This window comes from Nomascus leucogenys, chromosome 16 (genome assembly GCF_006542625.1).
Source record: "Nomascus leucogenys isolate Asia chromosome 16, Asia_NLE_v1, whole genome shotgun sequence".
NCBI lineage: Eukaryota > Metazoa > Chordata > Mammalia > Primates > Hylobatidae > Nomascus > Nomascus leucogenys.
In genome coordinates, this window is record NC_044396.1 from 56,094,008 (window position 1) to 56,113,878 (window position 19,871).

A 19,871-nucleotide genomic window follows, 5' to 3' on the forward strand; every position below is an offset into this window, starting at 1 on the left:
ACCCTATATAAAATTTCAAAATGCCCTCCTCTTCTGGCATTTCGATTTTCCTTTTTCTTGTTCTATTTTACTAAATATATAGTATATATAGCCACTAGCTGTATGTGGTTATTTAAATGAATTTAAAATAAACATGTTTAAAATTTAGATTCTCATTAATACCATCCAGATTTCAAATGCTCAATAGTCATGTGTGTCTAGTGGCTACCAAATTGGACAGCACTAATAGAACATTCCATCATTTTAGAGTTGTATTGGACAATACTGTTCTAAGTTTTATAAGAACAATTAATCTTCTTGCTGCAATCTCTCTAACCTTCAGTATGAATTGTATACTGCTATCAGCTTCATCTTCCTAAAGCATTACTTCCATCATCAGAGCAGAATGTACTATTGGGACACAGTGAGAGCACTGGAGTCAGAAATATCTTCTTTTAAGTCTCAACCCTGGTATTGACACTTAATTTAGATTTTTTTTTACCTCTGTTTTCTCAAAAGAAAATGGAGGTAATACTTTCTTGGCAGAGTTGTTTTCTATTACATAATATATGTGTTCCTGAGAAAACCTTGTGCTGTGCATAATCATGGACTAAAAACAGCAGGGCTTCTGGGAAAGAAAGGTTAGGAAAGACCGTTCAAAACCCATGCAGCTTTGAAAACTGAAGAGTTAAAAAATAAAATAACACAATTAAAAAGTAATGTTAAATTTTAAGCAATAAAAATATTTACTATATGAGTCAAATAAAATGAAGATATCTAGATGAAAGGAGTATATCTAGATGGAAAGAAGGATAAGTCTGCAAAGTGATGAACTCAAGGGGACTATCCACAAACATCAGTAAAGACCCACTCAGTACATATATCTAAGACAGAGTTTGTGACCAAAGAGCCAAGAGGAGGAACATGAGATTCTTGGGATGAATGAGCATTGTGTGCAGTTCTGTATTTCTCTGGTTTGCTGCATCCCGCTGTGTTAGTGAACTTTACATTCAACTGCAATTATTTGGAAGTTGTGGACATTGTTGATGTTCCATCCATATCCCCTTTACCAGCTGGTTTACTCATCCTCAGTTATGGGGAGTGTTGGTTGTTAACAACTCACAGCTATCCCACTCTCTCTGGAGAATTGCCTGGTCAAATGGAAACCACCTCATCCATGAGGTTAAACACCTTGCTGACTCTCCACTGGCAGTCTTTAGCCAGTGAATGGCTAACACAGGAGTACAAAAATCCAGGCCTCTTACCTTAAAGTCAGACCAACCCTGGGTAGTTGTTCATGTTTCAGAGCATACAGTTGGATCAGACTGAGAATACATCATTGCTTAGTTTCTTCCCTTTTTTCTTGCCCTATTCTGCTCTTCTCCTTTTTCCTGAGGACACTACTTCACTTATTCATGTGCAAGTGAATCCTTGTTTCTAGGGAATCTAATGTGAGATAATATTATAAAATATTATCATGATAGGAAATATCACATATGAACAGTTGTTTTTCTGAGTTATTTCTGAAACAAATGTTGTAATGGAACACTTTTTTAAAGTGCATAGCAGAGTTCCTAGCACATAATAAAAGGTCAATTACTAATTGCCACAAAGAGTATGATGAAGATAATGGTGGTGGTGATAATATTACTTCCTGCTCAGAAATTTTCAAGCTCTTTCCATTACCAACCTCATGATATTTTAGATATCTACAACTTGAGTCAAACGTACTTTTCCTGCTCATTTCCATACTCCTGCCCCACATTGAACTGTTGTTTTCCTACCAACTTAGAAGTCCTTCTACTTTCCTTCCATCTCTCCACATGCCAGTTGCTTTCTGCTACTCTTTTAGATAGTATCTCTTCTAATATACTTTTTATAAATGTATCAGATCATTGGGCTGTTACTCTCCTCTGGTTTGTCGTATTTTTATTCTCAGAATTCTACTGTATCTCAGCCCTGTCATATACTGTAAGAAAAATGGTAGCCAGGTGCAGTGGCACGGGCCTGTAGTCCCAGCTACTTGGGAGACTGAGGTGGGAGGGTCATTTGAGACTAGTCTAAGCAACATAGTGAGACCCCCATCTCATTAAAAAAAAAAAAGCAAAAGCCATTTACACATGTACTATAAATGATATTCAGGGTGTTTTCTAAAACTTTTTATCACTTAAAAAAATTATGTTAATGTTTAGGAGTTTTTTATGAGCTTAATAATTTTAAATAATAATTGTTAAGAATTATTTGAAGCTTTTCTAGGTCATTGAAGAGATGAAAATATTTTTAGAATAAATTTGAGTCTTTTATTGGAGATAATTAACTGTATTTAAAATTTTACTCTAAGTTTATATAAAAGCTTTACGCAGCACAATGCCTTGGATATAGTAGCTATCTAAATATTTGAATATCTGTCATTCCTTTTTAATTTATGTATCCATAAAATATTTTGTCTTAATATTATGGTTTATTCACTATACTTTATATTTAATATATTAGAAGTCTTTAAATTTCACCAACATTTTGTTTTTGGGTAAAGTACAAAAGACACGAAGGACTTAGTATATACATAACTATAATATTTATTAATTTTCTACCTTTAGATTATCGACATGATGGTCGAGATCTTCAAAGCTCAACATTATCAGTGCCAGAACAAGTAATGTCATCAAACCATTGTTCACCATCAGGGTCTCCTCATCGAGTAGATGTTATAGGAAGAACTAGATCATGGTCACCCAGTGTCCCTCCTCCACAAAGGTAAGATAGACTACTTATTTTATTTGTAGGGTGGCTGTATTAGTCAGTGTTCTCCAGAGGGACAAAACTAATAGGATATATGTATACATGAAAGGGAGTTTATTAGGGAGAATTGGCTCATGTGATTGTAAGTCAAAGTCCTACCATAGGACTTCTGCAAGCTGGGGAAGGGAGAAGCCAGTAGTGGCTTAGTCCGAGCGTGAGTCCGTTTTGAAAGGTTTAAAACGAGGGAAGCTGACAGGACAGCCTTCAGTCTGTGGTCAGAGGCCTGAGAGCCACCAGCAAGCCACTGGTGCAAGTTCCAGAGTCCAAAGGCCAAAGAACCTAGTGTTGGGTGTCCAAGGGCAGGAAGAGTGAAAGGAATCATCCAGCACAGGAAAAAGAAAGAAGCCAGAAAACTTAGCAAGCAAGGTTATCCCACCTTCTTCACCCGCTTTGTTCTAGCTGTGTTGGCAGCCGACTGGATGGTGGATTGGGTGAGTCTTCCTCTCCTAGTCCACGTATTCAAATGTCAGTCTCCTCTGGCAACACCTTACAGACACACCTAGAAACAATACTTTACCAGCCTAGGCATCCTTCATTCCATTCAAGTTGACACGTAATGTTAACCATCACAATGGCATTTCAGACCTATTTATCATGTATTGTTAATAATCTCTAAAGATAAGAGATTCTTGTGGAAAAAGAATTTAAGGAAAAACAAGATGGTTTTGTTTATTTAAGGAAAAACAAAATGCTATTCAAGGAAAAACAAGATGCTATACAATAACCTATATAACGACAGTAAAATGAAACATGACTTATTTTGTAAATTTAGACAACCTATATGTTATTTTATTGTAAGAGTTCAAAATAATTCAGAAGAACGAGTTTTCAATCACATATTGGTATGAGTACATCTAGGTAGAACCAACTAATTATACTCATGAATGGTATAGATAATCAGTAATTTAATATATAGGAAAAAATGAAAATCTGACGGATGTTTAAAATTAGTAACAAATAACAGAATAATAATTTTTTTTCTTTTTTTTTTTTTTTTGAGACAGAGTCCTGCTCTGTCGCCAGGCTGGAGTGCAGTGGTGCGATCTTGGCTCACTGCAACCTCTGCCTCCCGGGTTCAAGCGATTCCCCTGCCTCAGCCTCCCGAGTAGCTGGGATTACAAGCACACACCACCTTGCCTGGCTAAATTTTTGTATTTCAGTAGAGACGGGGTTTCACCATGTTGGCCAGGATGGTCTTGATCTCCTGACCTGGTGATCCGCCCGCCTTGGCCTCCCAAAGTGCTGGGATTACAGGCAAGAATAATAATTTTTAAAAGCATGTGCAGTGGGAGGGATGGCTCAGAAAATCTGCAGCTACAGGTCTTAAGCTTACTGGAAATCTCTGATCAACCTGGTTAAGTACAGACAAGCTTAATGGAATAAGAATCACGGAAATAATAGTTGAAGCTAACAAGAAATATGTGCATAATTTACATTGTACATACTTGGAATGTTTAAGAAATTTTGACCAGTTAGAATGACACACTTATACATCTTATTTTAAATAAATGATTGAGTATTTGACTTAGAATTTTAATTGAGTCTTAATTTTACACAGAATATTGGAATGTCTAAGAGAGCTTTAGATTTATTATGTTTGAAGGATATAAGCCACTAAAATAAGTTTTATGTAATTTAGACAATTGCAGAAATTAAACAATGTCTGACGTATTAAGTTGACAAACATGGTTTAAAATGTTTGAAGATGTTGAATTAACAAAGTTTATAAATGGGACCAAAATTATTAAACATTTTTTAAAAGTACTTAAATGTGATACACTTATCAATAGAATAATGTGTAATCTGAAATTTAAAGTTTGAGAACTAGTTTTAAATTTGTAACTTTAATAAATTGAACCCTTCCCTCCTCTAGGAAAATAAAAGAATGCCTATGTAAGAGGAAAAACCAAAATGTTTTTGTTCTTTGTACACTCTACTCAACACAAAACACCTCTGTGAACAGCTTTGTGGGGATTTTTTCCCACACCAAGTGACTTGCCAGCAGAAAGCACCTGAGTATCCTGTAATTCAGTTCAATTCTGACACTATAATCTGGAAATTGTATCAGATTTCACATGTTAAAGGGTTAAAGGCTCAGTCCCACAAGGCTGTCCCCTACTTCAGATGCCAATTGCAAGTCCCAGATTGTGACCTATCCAGTTATAAACTGGAATTTCCATAGCCCCTCTCCTTAGTTTGATAGTTTGCTTGGACAGCTCCCAGAACTCAGTTAAACACTTTAATCATGTTTACCAGTTTGTTATAAAAGATATTTTTAAAAATGCAGATGAAGAAATGCATAGGATGAGATTTGGGCAACCTGGAAGCTCATCAAATCTTGTTCAAAAGTTTTATAGAGTTTAATCTCCAGCCCTCAACCCTCTTTCTGTAGGTCAGTAGGTGGGGCTGAAAGTTCCAGCCTTGTAATCCCTTGGTCCCTCTGTATCTCTGTAGACTGGTCCTATCATGAGGATACCCAGGGGACCCACCCTTAGTAATCATTAGCATAAACTCAGAAGTTATCAGAGGGGATCAGTAACAAAAGACACTCTATCACTTAAGAAATTCCAGTGGTTTTAGGGACTCAAGACAAAGACCAAATGTATTTCATATTATACCACACTTTACTTTTATCAGGGAAAGAACATTTGAACAGTCCAATAGAAGATAGGAATACGTTTTAGATCAGATTCTGTTTCATATGATAGAAAGCCCATCATAACAGGAGCTCAAACATAAAATGTTTATTCCATGAAGTGTGTAGCTAGACAATCTAGGGCAAAAATGGTAGCTTAAAAAAGGCATCATTGATAAATTATAGAGAGAAGTAACATTTTTAAAATACAAGTAACTTATCGTTCCTAAAATAAGATCTACTAATATATCACTCATAAGCAATGTCCTTAAAAGAACGTAGAGAACAACTAAAATGAAAATAAGATCCCAAGTTCAATTGGAAGAAAAAAAAAATGAATGCAATGTCAAAAGTGTCATAAAGGACAAAGAAATATATGTTCTAGAAAAAAATTACTAAATTTAAAATATATAACCACTACTACCACTTTGAATTAGACAGTCTGTACTTTGCACAAAGACTGGACCAAGGGCCAAGAAAGGGTCAAACTGCAGCTAGAATTTTGCTCAATTGTATGCTCATAAGGCCATTTTTGTAAAGAAGCAGTACTTTTTCAAATTTGCCCTAAGGCATTATAAAAACTAATAAAAATACCTGGGTATAATGATCATGGACAAGTTTGTTCCTTAACGTATAAAGAGCTTCTAAAGATAGGAAGCAACAACTGACAGGGTTATAGAAAGAAAGACAGAAACAATTGTAGTTGGAGATTTTAACATATCCCTAACAGAAATCAATAATCAGACCCCCCCAAAAAATTATCAATGGCTTAGAAAATTTGAATAATGTCAAATTTATTGTGCGACTCAAATATGCTATGTTTTGTGTATGTATATATATATATATATATATATATCTTTTTGTGTATCTCAGTATAAAATTACATAACATTAAAGCAAAGAATACAAATTATTTTTAACAAAACATAACTTTACAAAAAATAACTGGTAACAAAAGCTTGTTAAAAAGTAAACCTCAATAAATCCCACATAAATCATTGTCTCTGAATATTATTCAATGAACTTATAAAGCAATTTTAAAAAGGTAGTTTTTAAATTCCTGGAACTTATCTAAAATACTGTGAAATAACTTTCAATTATAAGTGAAATAATTGAGATATTAGGAAATATTAGGATTGAATGACAATGAAAATGATGCAAGCATTTGGGGGACACAAGCAGTATTTAGGAAATTTTTACCTTAAAGGGTATTTATCAAAAAATAGGAATGCTTCAAAATGATGAAATAGGATATTACCTCACAACTGTTAGAATGACTCTTATCAAAAGGCAAAAAATAATACGAGATGGCAAGGACGTGGAGAAAAGGGAACCCTGGTACACTATTAGTTGCAATGTAAACTGATACAGTCATTATTTAATGAAAACAGTATGGAGGTACCTCCAAAAACTTAAAATGGAACTACCATATGATTCAGCAGTTCCACTACTGAGTATCAAAGGATATGAAATCAGTATGTCAAAAAGATACCTGTGAGGGGACAAAGCAAGATGTTGGAATACCTACACCATTCATATCTTCACCAGAATACCAAACTTTACCAGCTATCTGCACACTGAAAAACACTATCACAGGACCCAAAAATCAGGTGAGCAAACACAGTACCTGGTTTTAACTTCATATGATTGGAAGTGACATTGAGGAGCGTTGGAGAGACAGTCTTTAATCACCAATGCCATCCTTCTCCTAACTCCCAGCAACAGTTGTTCAACATGGAGAGTCTGTGCATTTGGGAGAGGAAGAGCGCAGTGACTGGGGAACTTTACATTGAACTCAGTGTTGCCCTGTCATGGCAGAGAGCAAAGCTTTGCTGGGCTCAGCCAGTGCCTGGATATGGAGAGAGCATTTGGACCAGATTTAGCCAGAGAGGAATCACCCATTCAATCAGTCAGAACCTAAGTTTCTTAGCAAGCCATGCCACAGTGGGACAAAATGCTCTGGAGTCCTAGGTAAACTGGAAAGGACACAAGGACTACAACTCCTAGGCAACACCTAGTGCTGGGCTGGGCTCAGAGCCAGAGGACTAGGCTGGCACATGACCTAAGGAGATTCCAGCTGGCATGGCTAAAGGAGTGCTAGTACCACTCCTCCTCCAACCCCAGGCAGTGCAACTTATAGCAATTAAAGTGTCTCCTTCCTTCTGTTTAAAGGAGGAGAGCAAAGAGTAAAGAGGGCTTTGTCTTGCATCTTGCATTACCAGCTCAGCCACAGTAGGAGAGTGAACTAGGCAGAGTCAAGAAGCCCCCATTCTAGGCCCTAGCTCTGGCACATTTCTAGACAAACATGGGCTAAAAGGAAGTTGCTACCTTGAAGGGAAGGACCCAGTCCTGCAGAATTAATCACCTGCTGAATAAAGACCCCCTGGGCGCTGAATAACCAGCAGTGATACCCAGGAACTATGCTGTGGGCATTGGGCTCTGAGATGTGCAGGCTTCACGGGTGACTCAGCACATTCCCACCTGTGGTGGCTGTGATGAAAGACTGCTTCTGTTTGAGAAAAACAGAGAGAAAGCTAAGGTGACTTTGTCTTGCACCTTCGATGTCAGCTCAGCCACAGTGGGTTAGAGCAAAAAGCAGGCTCATGGAGTCCCTGAGTACAAGCTTAGTACAAGCTTAGCATTTCCGTACCTGCCCTGGGCCAGAGAGGAGCCTATTGCCCTGAAAGGTGAGTCACAGGCCTGGCAGCATTTACCACAAACTGACAGAAGAAACCTGGGCTTTCAGTGAACATTGCAGTGGCCTGACAGAACCCCACTGTGGACCAGTGGTGGTAGATCCCACAGGGAGAGGCTCTTCTGCCTGTGGAAAGGGGAGGGAAGAGCAGGAAGGACTTTATATTGTGGTTTGAGTGCCACCTTAGCCACAGTAGAATAGAACATCAGGCAAATTTCTAAGGTGTTTGACTCCAATCCCTAGTTCCCAGATAGCACCTGTGGATCTGATCAGGGCCTGGGGGAACTTACCACCCCAAAGAGAAGGATCCAAACCTGGATGGCTTTGCCACCTGCTGATTGTAGAGTCCTAGGACCTTGAGTGAACATAGGTGATAGTAGCCAAGTAGTGGTTACAGTTGGCCTTGGGCAAGACCCAATGCTGTTCTGGCTTCAGGTCTGACCCTGTGCAGAACCAGCGGTGGTATCCACAGGGGTGCTTGCATCACCACAACCCCGGTTCCAGGCAGCTCAGCAGTTAGACAGAAAGAGACTCCATTTGTCTGGCAGAAAGTAAGGGAAAAGAATAAGAGTCTCTGGTGATCCAGAGAATTATTCTGGATCTTATCAAAGACCACCAAGGCGGTACCTCTATGAGTCTGCAAAAAACACAGCATTATTGGGCTTGGGGCCCAAGTCGCTTTGAATACCTGGAAAACCTTCCCAAGAAGGATGGCACAACAAGCCAAGACTGCAATAAATACCTAACCCTTCAATGCCAAGACACCAAAGACCATCTATAAGCGTTAGGATCATCCAGGAAAACAAGACTTCACCAAATGAACTAAATAAGACACCAGGGACCAATACTTGAGAAACAGATGTGACCTTTCAGATAGAAAATTCAAAATTGCTGTTTTGAGGAAACTCAATGAAATTCTATATAACACAGAGAAGGAATTCCAAATTTTATGATAAACTTAACAATGAGATTGAAATAATTAAAAATAATCAAGCGGATATTCTAGTGTTGAAAAATGCAATTGAAATACTGAAGAATGCATCAATGTCACTTAAGAGCAGAATAGATCAAGCAGAAGAATTAGTGACCTTCAAGAGGACTTTTGAAAATGCAAAGAGCAAACAAAAGAAAAACAAATAAAAAACAGTGAAGCATACCTACAAGATCTAAAAAATAGACTCAAAAGAGCAAATCTAAGAGTTACTGGCTTTAAGATAGATAGAAAACAGTACAAAAGATCAATGAAACAGGTTTGTTTTTTTTAAAGATAAACAAAGTTGACAAACCTTTAGCCAGACTAACAGAGGAAAAAAGAGAGAAGACTCAAATAAACAAAATCAGGGATGAATAAGGACACATTACAACTGATACCACAGAAATTCAAAGGATAATTAGTGGCTGCTGTGAGCAACTATCTGCCAATAAATTGGAAGATATAGAGGAAATGCATAAACTCCTAGACACTTACTAGATTGAGCCATGAAGAAATCCAATAGCTTAACAGATCAATAACAAATAACAAGATCAAAGCCATAATGAACAGTCTCCCAGTAAAGAAAAGCCTGAACTCAATGGCTTCAATGCTAAATTCTAACAAACATTTAAAGAAGAACCAATACCAACTCTACTCAAACTATTTCAAAAAATGAAGAAGGAGAGAATACTTCCAAACTCATTCTACAAGGCCATTATTACTTTGATACCAAAAGCAGACAAAGTCACACCAAAAAAAAAAAAAAAACTACAGACCAATATCTCTAACGAATATTGATGCAGAAATCCCCCCCAAAAATACTAGCAAACCAAATTCAACAATACTTTAAAAAGGTTGTTCATCGAGACCAAGTAAAATTTATCCCAGGGATGCAATGATGATTCAACATATACAAACCAATTAATGTGATATATCATATCATCAGAATGAAGTACTAAAACCATATGATTATTTTAATTGTTTCTGAAAAAGCATTTGATAAAATTCAATATCCCTTCAAGATAAAAACCCTCAAAAAACTGGGGATGCAAGGAACATACCTCAACATGATAAAAGCCATGTACAACAGACTCACAGCTAGTATCATACTGAATGCAGAAAAACTGAAAGCCTTTCCTCAAGGTTTGGAACACAGCAAGGATGCCCAGTTTCACCACTCTTATTCAACATAGTACTGGAAGTCCTAGCTAGTGCAATCAGCCAAGAGAAATAAATAAAGGGCATCTAAATTGGAAAGTTAGAAGTCAAGTTATCCTTGCTTGCAGATGACATGATCTTATATTTGGAAAAACCTAAAGACTCCACCAAAAACTATTAGAACTGATAAATTCAGTAAAGTTTCAGGATACATGATCAACATAAAAAATCAGTAGCATTTCTACATGGCAACAGTGAACAATCCGAAAAAGAAATCAAGAAAGTAATTCCATTTATAACAATCACAAATAAAATTAAATACCTAGAAATTGACTTAACCAAAGAAATGAAAGATCTCTACAATGAAAACTATAAAACATTGGTGCAGGAAATTGAAGATGGCACACACAAAAATAGAAAGATATTCCATGTTCATGGATTGATACAATCAATGATGTTAAACTTTCTATACCACCCAAAGCAATCTACAGATTCAGTGCAATCCCATTGGAATACCAATGACATTCTTCACAGAAATTGAAGAAATAATTCTAAAATTCATGTGCAGCCACAAAAGACAGAATAGCCAAAGCTATTCTGAGCAAAAAGAACAAAACTGAAGGAATCACATTACCTTTCTTCAAATTATACTACAGAGCTATAGTAACTGAAATAGCATGGTACTGCCATAAAAATAGACATGTAGACCAATGGAACACAATAGAGAACCCAGAAACAAATCCATACACCTACAGTGAACTCATTTTTGACAAAGGTGCCAAAAGCATACATTGGAGAAAGGAAAGTCTCTTCAATAAATTGTGCTGGGAACACTGGATATCTATATGAATAATAATGAAACTTGACCCCTATCTCTTGCCATATACAAAAGTCAAAACGGATTAAAGACCTAAGTCTAGTACCTCAAACTATGAAACTACTACAAGAAAACATTCAAGAAACCCTCTGGGACATTCATCTTGGCAACAATTTCTTGAGTAATACCCCACACACAGGCAAACAAAGCAAAAGTAGGCAAAAGGGCACGGTGGCTCACACCTGTAATCCCAGCACTTTGGGAGGCCGAGGTGGGCAGATCACGAGGTCAGGAGATCGAGACCATCCTGGCTAACATGGTGAAACCCTGTCTCTACTAAAAACACACAAAAAAATAGCAGGTGTGGTGGCGGGCGCCTGTAGTCCCAGCTACTCCGGAGGCTGAGGCAGGAGAATGGCATGAACCTGGGAGGCAGAGCTTGCAGTGAGCCCAGATCACGCCACTGCACTCCAGCCTGAGCAACAGAGCGAGACTCCATCTCAGAAAAAAAAAGGAAAAAAAAAAGTAGACAAAAGGAATATCAAGTTAAAAAGCTTCTGCAAAGCAAAGGAAATAATGAAGACACAACCCACAGAATGGGAGGAAATATTTGCAAAGAAACTATCCATCTGAGAAGGGATTAATAGCCAGAATGTATTAGGAACTCAAACAACTGTATAGGAAAAAAATCCAATAAGCCAGTTAAAAAATGGGTAAAAGATTTTAATAGAGATTTCTCAAAAGAAGACATACAAATAGCAACCAGGCATATCAGAAGATTCTCAACATCATTGATCATCAGAGAAATGCAAATCAAAACTACAATGACATGTTATCTCACTCCAGTCAAAATGGCTTATATCCTAAAACAATAACAAATGCTGGTGAATATGTAAAGAAAAGGGAACACTTGTACACTATTGGTTGGAATGTAAATTATTACAACCACTATGGAGAACAGTTTGGAGGTTCCTCAAAAAACTAAAAATAGAGCTACCACATGATCCACCATCCCACTGGTTGGTATATACCCAAAAGAAGGGAAATCAGTATATCAAAGACATATTTGCCCTGTCATGTTTGTTGCAGTACTGTTCACAATAGCCAAGATTTGGAAGCAACCTACATGTCCATAATGTATACAAAAAATGTATTTATGCATGATGGAGTACTATTCAGCCAGAAAGAAATGAGATCCTGTCATTTGTAACAACATGGATGAAACTGGAGGTCGTTATGTCAAGTGAAATAAGCCAGGCACAGAAACACAAACATTGCATGTTGTCACTTGTTTGTGGGACATAAAAATCAAAACAATTTAACATATGGAGATGGAGACTAGTAGGATGATTACCAGAGGCTGGGATGGGTCGCAGGGGATGAAGGGGATGTGGCAAATGGTTAACGGGTACAAAGAATGGAAATAATAACTAGAACCTGGTATTTGATAGCACAACAGGGTGACTATAGTCAAAGTAATTTAATTGTGCATTTTAAAATAACTAAAAGAGTATAATTGGGGCCAGGCACGGTGGCTTACACCTGTAATCCCAGCACTTTGGGAGGCCAAGGCGGATGGATAATGAGGTCAGGAGTTCGAGACCAGCCTGGCCAATATGGTGAAACCCCGTCTCTACTAAAAATACAAAAATTAGCCGAGCATGGTGGTGTGCGCCTGTAGTCCCAGCTACTTGGAAGGCTGAGTCAGGAAAATCACTTGAATCCGGGAGGCGGAGGTTGCAGTGAGCCAGGATTGTGCCACTGCACTCCAGCCTGGGCAACAAAGCAAGACTCTGCCTCAAAAAAAAAAAAAAAAAAAAGTATAATTGGATTCTGTGGAACACAAAAGATGAATGCTTGAAGGGATGGATTTCCCATTTTCTGTGTTGGGATTATTAAGTATTTTGTGCCCTTATCAATGTATCTTCTGTACTCCATAAATACATACACCTACTATGTACTCACAAAGTTAAAAAATTAAAATTAAAAAAGATATCTGCACTCCCATGATCATTGCAACATTATCCACAACAGAATTGGTATGGAATGAAACTGTCATCAACAGATGTACAGGTAATAAAAATGTAAATATACACAATGAAATACTATTCAACTCCAAAAAGAAGAAAATTCTGTCATTTCCGACAACATAGTTGAACCTAGAGGTCATTATGTTAGGTGAAATAAGCCAGGTATAGAAAATAAATACCACATGATCTAACTTATATGTAGAATCTAAAAAGTTGCAGTCTCTGAAACAGAGAAAAGAGCCTGGTGGGGTGAGAGGATTGGGGAGATATAGGTCAAAAGACCTAAAATTTCACTTACACAAGAGGAATAAGTTTAAGAGATCTATTGTATACAATGGCAACTATAGTTAATATATACTTGAAAATTTCTGAGAGAGTAGATTTAAAGTGTTCTCACACAAAAGAATAAATATTTGAGGTAATGCAAATGTTAAATAGCTTGATTTAGCCATTCTGCAATGTATACACTTATGAAAACATCATGTATACCATAAATATGTGCAATGTTTACTTGATGAAAAATTTTTTAATGCAAATAGAGAACTAAATAAACACTGAATTTAGGAAACAGTACAGAACAATGGAGAAAGTCCTGAAGAAATATGAAGGATGGAATTAATAAAGATTAGAGAAAAATCAGTGAAACTGAGACAAAATGAGGCACAGACAGTAAGAAAAAGAAGTGAAAGATAAGAATGTATGTTAACCCAAAAGTTAGTTATTTGAAAAGATTGGTGACACCAATACAATAAAAGGATTGTACATGAAAAATGAGAGGTATAACTAAATAAAACATTGAAAAAGGGAAACAACTACAGATAAGAAAAAGACTTTAAAGATAGCAATCATTATGAAATTATGTTATTAAATTTGTTAATTTAGGCGAAATGGTTAAATTTCTGAAATAGATATAAAATATTAAAATTGGCGCAAGAAGAAATGAAAGTTAAAATAACAACTAGTGTTCATGACCAGCCTGGCCAACCTGGTGAAACCCCATCTCTACTAAAAATACAAAACAATTAGCCAGGCGTGGTGACAGGCACCTGTAATCCCAGCTACCCAGGAGGCTGATGGAGGAGAATCGCTCGTACCCGGGAGGTGGAGGTTGCAGTGCGCCGAGATCCTGCCATTGCACTCCAACCTGGGCAAGAAGAGTGAAACTCCGTCTCAAAAAAAAAAAAAAAATACAAAAAAAAAAAAATTAACAACCAGCAAACAGGTTGAAATGGTACTCAGAGACAAACTACTCTCTTGCCCCCATCCACCCATAAAGAGAATTTCAGACTAAAAAGATATTATGGGTAAGTTTTAACCAAGTTTTTGAGAACTAATATCTGTTCTATACAACTGGCTCTAAAAACAGATAAAAAAGAAAAGTTGCCTAATTCTTTTTCTGGAACTAACATAACCTTAGTTCTAATTCTTAGAGTATAATAAAATATATATGTATTCCTTTTTCTTTTTTTTTTTCAAGGACAAAGTCTCACTATGTTGCCCAGGCTAGACTTGAACTCCTGGGCTCAAGCAATCCTCTAGGCTCAGATACCGGGACTATGTGCCTCTGTGCCCAGCTTAAGAAGCCCATTTTAGTTACAAATGTATGTAAAAAGTCGTACTTTAAGTAAATCTAACCATGAATTTAAATCATGGCGGTGAGACACCAGAAAAATTGTTACGGTAATTCATCATATTAATGGACTAATGGGGAAATAAATCTTATTAGAGTCAGAAAATGAATTTTATTGTTCAGCTTATATTCCCATAAGATACTAAATTAGAAGAGAACCACCTACACTTTGTAAAGGCTTAATAAAGCAAGCATTATACTTAATGGAAAAACTTTAGAGAAATTTGCATTAATAGCAGAAATAAGAGACGGATGTTCATTAATATTGTCACTGTTTAAAATAGTACCTCAGGTCCTGAAAAATGTTAAGAAAAGGAAATAAGAGGTTTCAGGATTGGAAGAGAAGAGATGAAAACCATCATTATTTGTTAATGACAGGATTATCTCCACAGAAAACCCAATATAACCAAAATATTAAAACTAATGTAGGAGTTCTGTCAAATAGCTGTCCATAGATCAACTTATAAGATGAGTAATTACTAATTGGAAAATATAGTAAAATGTAAGTACTATTCTCAAAAGTAACCCAAAGTATCTAACAATTCACGTACTAAAAATTCACAGGATCTTTTTAAGTAAGAGGTAAAACTTTGGGTAAGGACTTAATGAGAGATATGCCCTATGCATGGGTAGAATTACTTCCTATAATAAAGATATCAATTTTCCATAAATTAATTTATAAATCTAATGCCATAACAATCAAAATTTTATGTGCAATTTTACAAACTTGTTCTAGGCATTATGTGGAAGGATAAAGACATACCAATAAATCCATTTTGAAAAAAGAAGAGAAAAATTTGCCAGCAGGCAAAAATAATTAAAACTAGGATGGAACTTGAATAACAGCAGCAAAATAGACATATTGAAGGGAATCGATAGTAAAATAATAATATATATACATTTACAACGATATTTATGTGTGAACTTGACATATGATGATAAGGTGGCACCACAATTAATATGGAAAGGGTGGGTCAGACAGGATAGGAAAATTAGCTCACCAATGGAATAAATTAAAAACTGGACTCCTATCTTTCATCCTACACTATGACATGCCATGTCTTAATTGTGTTTTAAAGGTCTCTTGCGTGTCATCACGGATGAGGTAAGAGTTGAAGCAAGAGATTACTTAGGTAGCTTTTTTTTTTTTTTGAGATGGAGTTTCGCTCTTGTTGCCCAGGCTAAAGTGCAATGATGGGATCTCTGCTCACCGCAACCTCCACTTCCCGGGTTCAAGCGATTCTTCTGCCTTGGCCACTCGAGTATCTGGGATTAGAGGCATGCACCACCACGCCTTGCTGATTTTTTATTTTTTAGTAGAGACAGGGTTTCTCCATGTTGGTCAGGCTGGTCTTGAACTCCCGACCTCACGTGATCTGCCCACCTCAGCCTCCCAAAGTGCTGGGATTACAAGCATGAGCCACCACGCCCAGCCTAGGTAGCTATTTTACGGTATATTCACAAAGATGGTAGTTTGGACTAGAGTGGTATCAAGGGAGATGGTGCAAAGTGTGCAAATTTTGACTTGTTCCCCTAAGCTCCGAACTCATGTCCAACCACCTATGAGACATCTCTATCTGCAGTCCTATAGGTCATGTATACAAATGTCTCTAACACTGAACATATTTTCTCCATACAAATCTTCTTCTCTTGAGTATATTATTGAGTATCAGTACTAGAGACCTGGTAGTCATCCATATGATGGTTATATATAAGGATATATGATAGTCCTTATCATATTGCCACTGTTATTAGTTTACTTTGAGCTCCTTATGCTGCATCTCTTGTAGCAGTAATCTTACTTAACTGTCAACCTTCCACTGAAACTTATACCTTTAGCCAGAGATGCAATTAGTTAAAACAAAATTTGGACTTCACCATATAGTGGCTTTGTCTTTTTCTACTGTGCTTTAAAATAAACCTCATTTCTTAGTGTTTCAAATGGTTTACTAAGATATTTAATAGATCTTGTTGTTTTAGTCGGAATGTGGAACAGGGGCTTCGAGGGACACGCACTACTACTGGACATTATAATACAATTAGCCGAATGGATAGACATCGTGTCATGGATGACCATTACTCTCCAGATAGAGACAGGTAAATATGATTAAATACTATTAGACCTTATTATTAATATAATCACTGCTTTCAGGAAGGGGTTACCATAAAATGTTTTCACATATTCCTTTTTCTTAGTTTCTAAAACAATGTTTTTCTGTTACAATGTTTTCATTATTTCTTATGACTGCTACACTGTTAAAAGTAAATAAATACAAACAACCTTTTCTCTGGTAAGAAAAAAACAAAATTATCTTTCTCTTGCCATTTTGTTTTTGGTTTAATCAAACCAGTTAAGTTAGTGAATCTGTATAAGTGATTATAATGTTAATTATAGTGAAACCAAGATGTTTTATTATTTTTCCTTGTCATAAACAATTATTATATATATAAATACTTTCATGAGACAAAAGATTTTAAAGTCTTTTACATTCATCAGAGAAATTGGTGTGACTTTTCACATATAGAAGTATTGAGACAGAGTCTGATTTGTTTAGGAAACATTTTATGATTCATGAAGAGGTTTTTCCTCATGGCTTTCAGTAAACCTTTTAAGCATCTTAAAGATTGATTGCTGTATTTGGAAGAGCTCTCTGAATTTGCTCCATTAAATGTGACAAACTTGGAAGTAACATGGTATGTTACAATGCTTACATTAACTACTATTAATATTTTTAACTTAAGCAAATTGATAAACTCTCTAATTCATGCTTTGGTTATACATGAAGTAAATGCCATTATATTTCCCAAGCTATTCAAAGGATGTGATAAAATAACGACGGAACTCAGAAGTCCCGTTGTATGCATCCTAAACCAATTTTAGGAAGAACATTTGGGGGCTTTTAAATAAGCTGATATGAGAAATTACTGTTTACATTTATACACTTAATTTTTTTGTCTAAATTAAGATTATACTTAATTCATGCTTAATTTCACTGTGATTTCGCATACTTCTCCAGAAGTAAAGAGGGGATATCGTAGTCTTCAACAGTGTCTAACAAGTATTGGCTTTTGTGCCTGAGATCTAGGAAGAAATTATATGTAAGAAGTTATTAAATTAATATTGCTTTTAGTGATAAATGAAAGCTAATGTAGTATTTTATTTTCTTTTAATTTGCTTAACTTTTTCATAGTAATCTGTGTCTTTAGGGGTAATTACAGACATGCTACCTATAGAAGTTGATGCTTATCAAGTGCAATACTGTAATAGAAAGAAGGGTAACTATGTTGGCATGATTAGGAGTTGAAAGGAGTCGTATTAGGATGAATGAAGAGGTATTTTAGCTGCCTAATATAGCATTTTAATGAGCTTCATCGTTTCTGGAAATTATTTATATACCAAGACATAAAATCCTTGTTCCTTGAAGGTCTGTTAATGGAAATGATGAGAGAGAAAATTCTGAAATGAATTTAAACTTTCTTCCATTTTATGTAAAGTTTTATTTTAATGAAAAATGGACTTTGTTTTAAGACAAATAAATGCTGTCTAAATCTTGCAGAAAAATAAAATTAACATCTAGAATTATAAATAAAAATGATTGCTATCATGTCAAATGCATAATACTTTATAAATATTTAAAGGCAAATGACCCTAGGTTTAATGGCAACAAAGCTTCCTATTAAAGCCTAGATGATTAATCCTTGGTATTAGTTAATATGATTATATTAGGTAATTATCATGTCAGAGATATCCTACAATGTGCATTTTTATGTCTGTTCCAATTTATGTCTGCAACTGAAACGTAATTTTATTTTTATTTTTTATTTAAAAAATTTATAAATCTTTTAGTTTAGCAAAAATGTTCATATAATTATTTTCTGAAGTTTTCAAGAAAATTGATCCATGTGGTTTTTATTTCTCTTTTAGAGCACCGTCAATGCCAGATCACAATTTCTCTTAATTGTGAGCTGCCTTAAATCCTTTTTTCAAATAAATAAAATAGAATTTTATTTAAATAGGAATATAAAACCACTTCTAATATTATTTGATTATCTGTGTAATTATTTATTAACATGAGGAATGAAAAATTAAAAAGTTCAATATTATATATATGGTCTGTCACATTGAGCAACAAGTTCTTAATTTCTCTTTTATCTTAATATTCTAAGAGTTTTGGCAATAAAATGCATATGGGTGCATTATGATTTTTAGAAGATAAGAATACTTTAGAACTCTTACAGCAAATTTTCATGAATAGCATTTTAATCAATAATAATGTTGATTAAAAAGCCTAAGAGAGAATTTCCTTTGAGATAATAATAGTAATTTAGGTCTTTTGAGAGGTACAATAAATAACCTTTCTTGTCAGTAAGAATTGATGCACTGGACTAGAATAGTATTTTATTGAATGTAATATTTTATTGAATATTTTTCACAGGATTTGAAACCAAATGGCCTTGATTTTGAATGCAGGATTTAACCTCTTGCTGCCTGTGTCTTTGGGAAAATTAACCTCTTTGACACTTGATTTTCTTATCTGTAAAATTAGAATGTCAGTATCAACTTTACCAAGTTGTGTAGATTAAATGACTCATATCAACTTTATTGAGCTGTGTAGATTAAATGACACTGCCTCCAATTGTATAGTAGGTACTGAAAATACGTGCCTTAACCTTACCATTTTAAAAGGATATATTCACTTGCAAATAATTTATATTTAATATGCTTAGTAAACAACAAAAAAAGAGAGAGAGAGAAATCAGCCAGTTCACTTAGTGTTGTTGTCCTTTTGTTTGTTTGTTTGTTTTTTGAGACAGTGTCTCACTGGGTCACCCAGGCTGGAGTTCAATGGCGTTTTCTCGGCTCATTGCAACCTCTGCCTCCCAGTTCAAGTGATTCTCCTGCCTCAGCCTCCCAAGTAGCTGGGATTACAGGCATGTGCCACCATCTCCAGCTAATTTTTTTTTTTTTTGTATTTTTAGTAGAGACAGGGTTTCGCCATGTTGGCCAGCCTGATCTCGAACTCCTGACCTCAGGTGATCCACCTTCCTGGGTCTCCCAAAGTGCTGGGATTACAGACATGAGCCACTGAGCCTGGCCCATGTAGTTTTTTGGTTTTTTTTGTTTTTGTTTTTGTTTTTTAAGTTTTGTATAGAAT

At 35.7% G+C, this 19,871-nt stretch overlaps 1 protein-coding gene across 49 annotated transcripts in view; it reads left to right on the plus strand.

The window, feature by feature from the left end:
- The window catches only part of RIMS2 (regulating synaptic membrane exocytosis 2), a 776,667-nt gene that overhangs the window by 487,161 nt on the left and 269,635 nt on the right, over window positions 1–19,871 (plus strand). For 32 of the 49 annotated variants that reach the window (XM_030795307.1, XM_030795313.1, XM_030795317.1 and 29 more), the window contains 2 exons: window positions 2,577–2,733; window positions 16,696–16,812. In XM_030795307.1, coding sequence (XP_030651167.1) covers window positions 2,577–2,733; window positions 16,696–16,812 — 274 coding nt within the window. Of the gene's footprint in view, window positions 1–2,576; window positions 2,734–16,680; window positions 16,813–19,871 lie in introns of all 49 variants that reach the window. The other 17 variants (XM_030795330.1, XM_030795305.1, XM_030795309.1 and 14 more) reach the window with 1 other exon arrangement.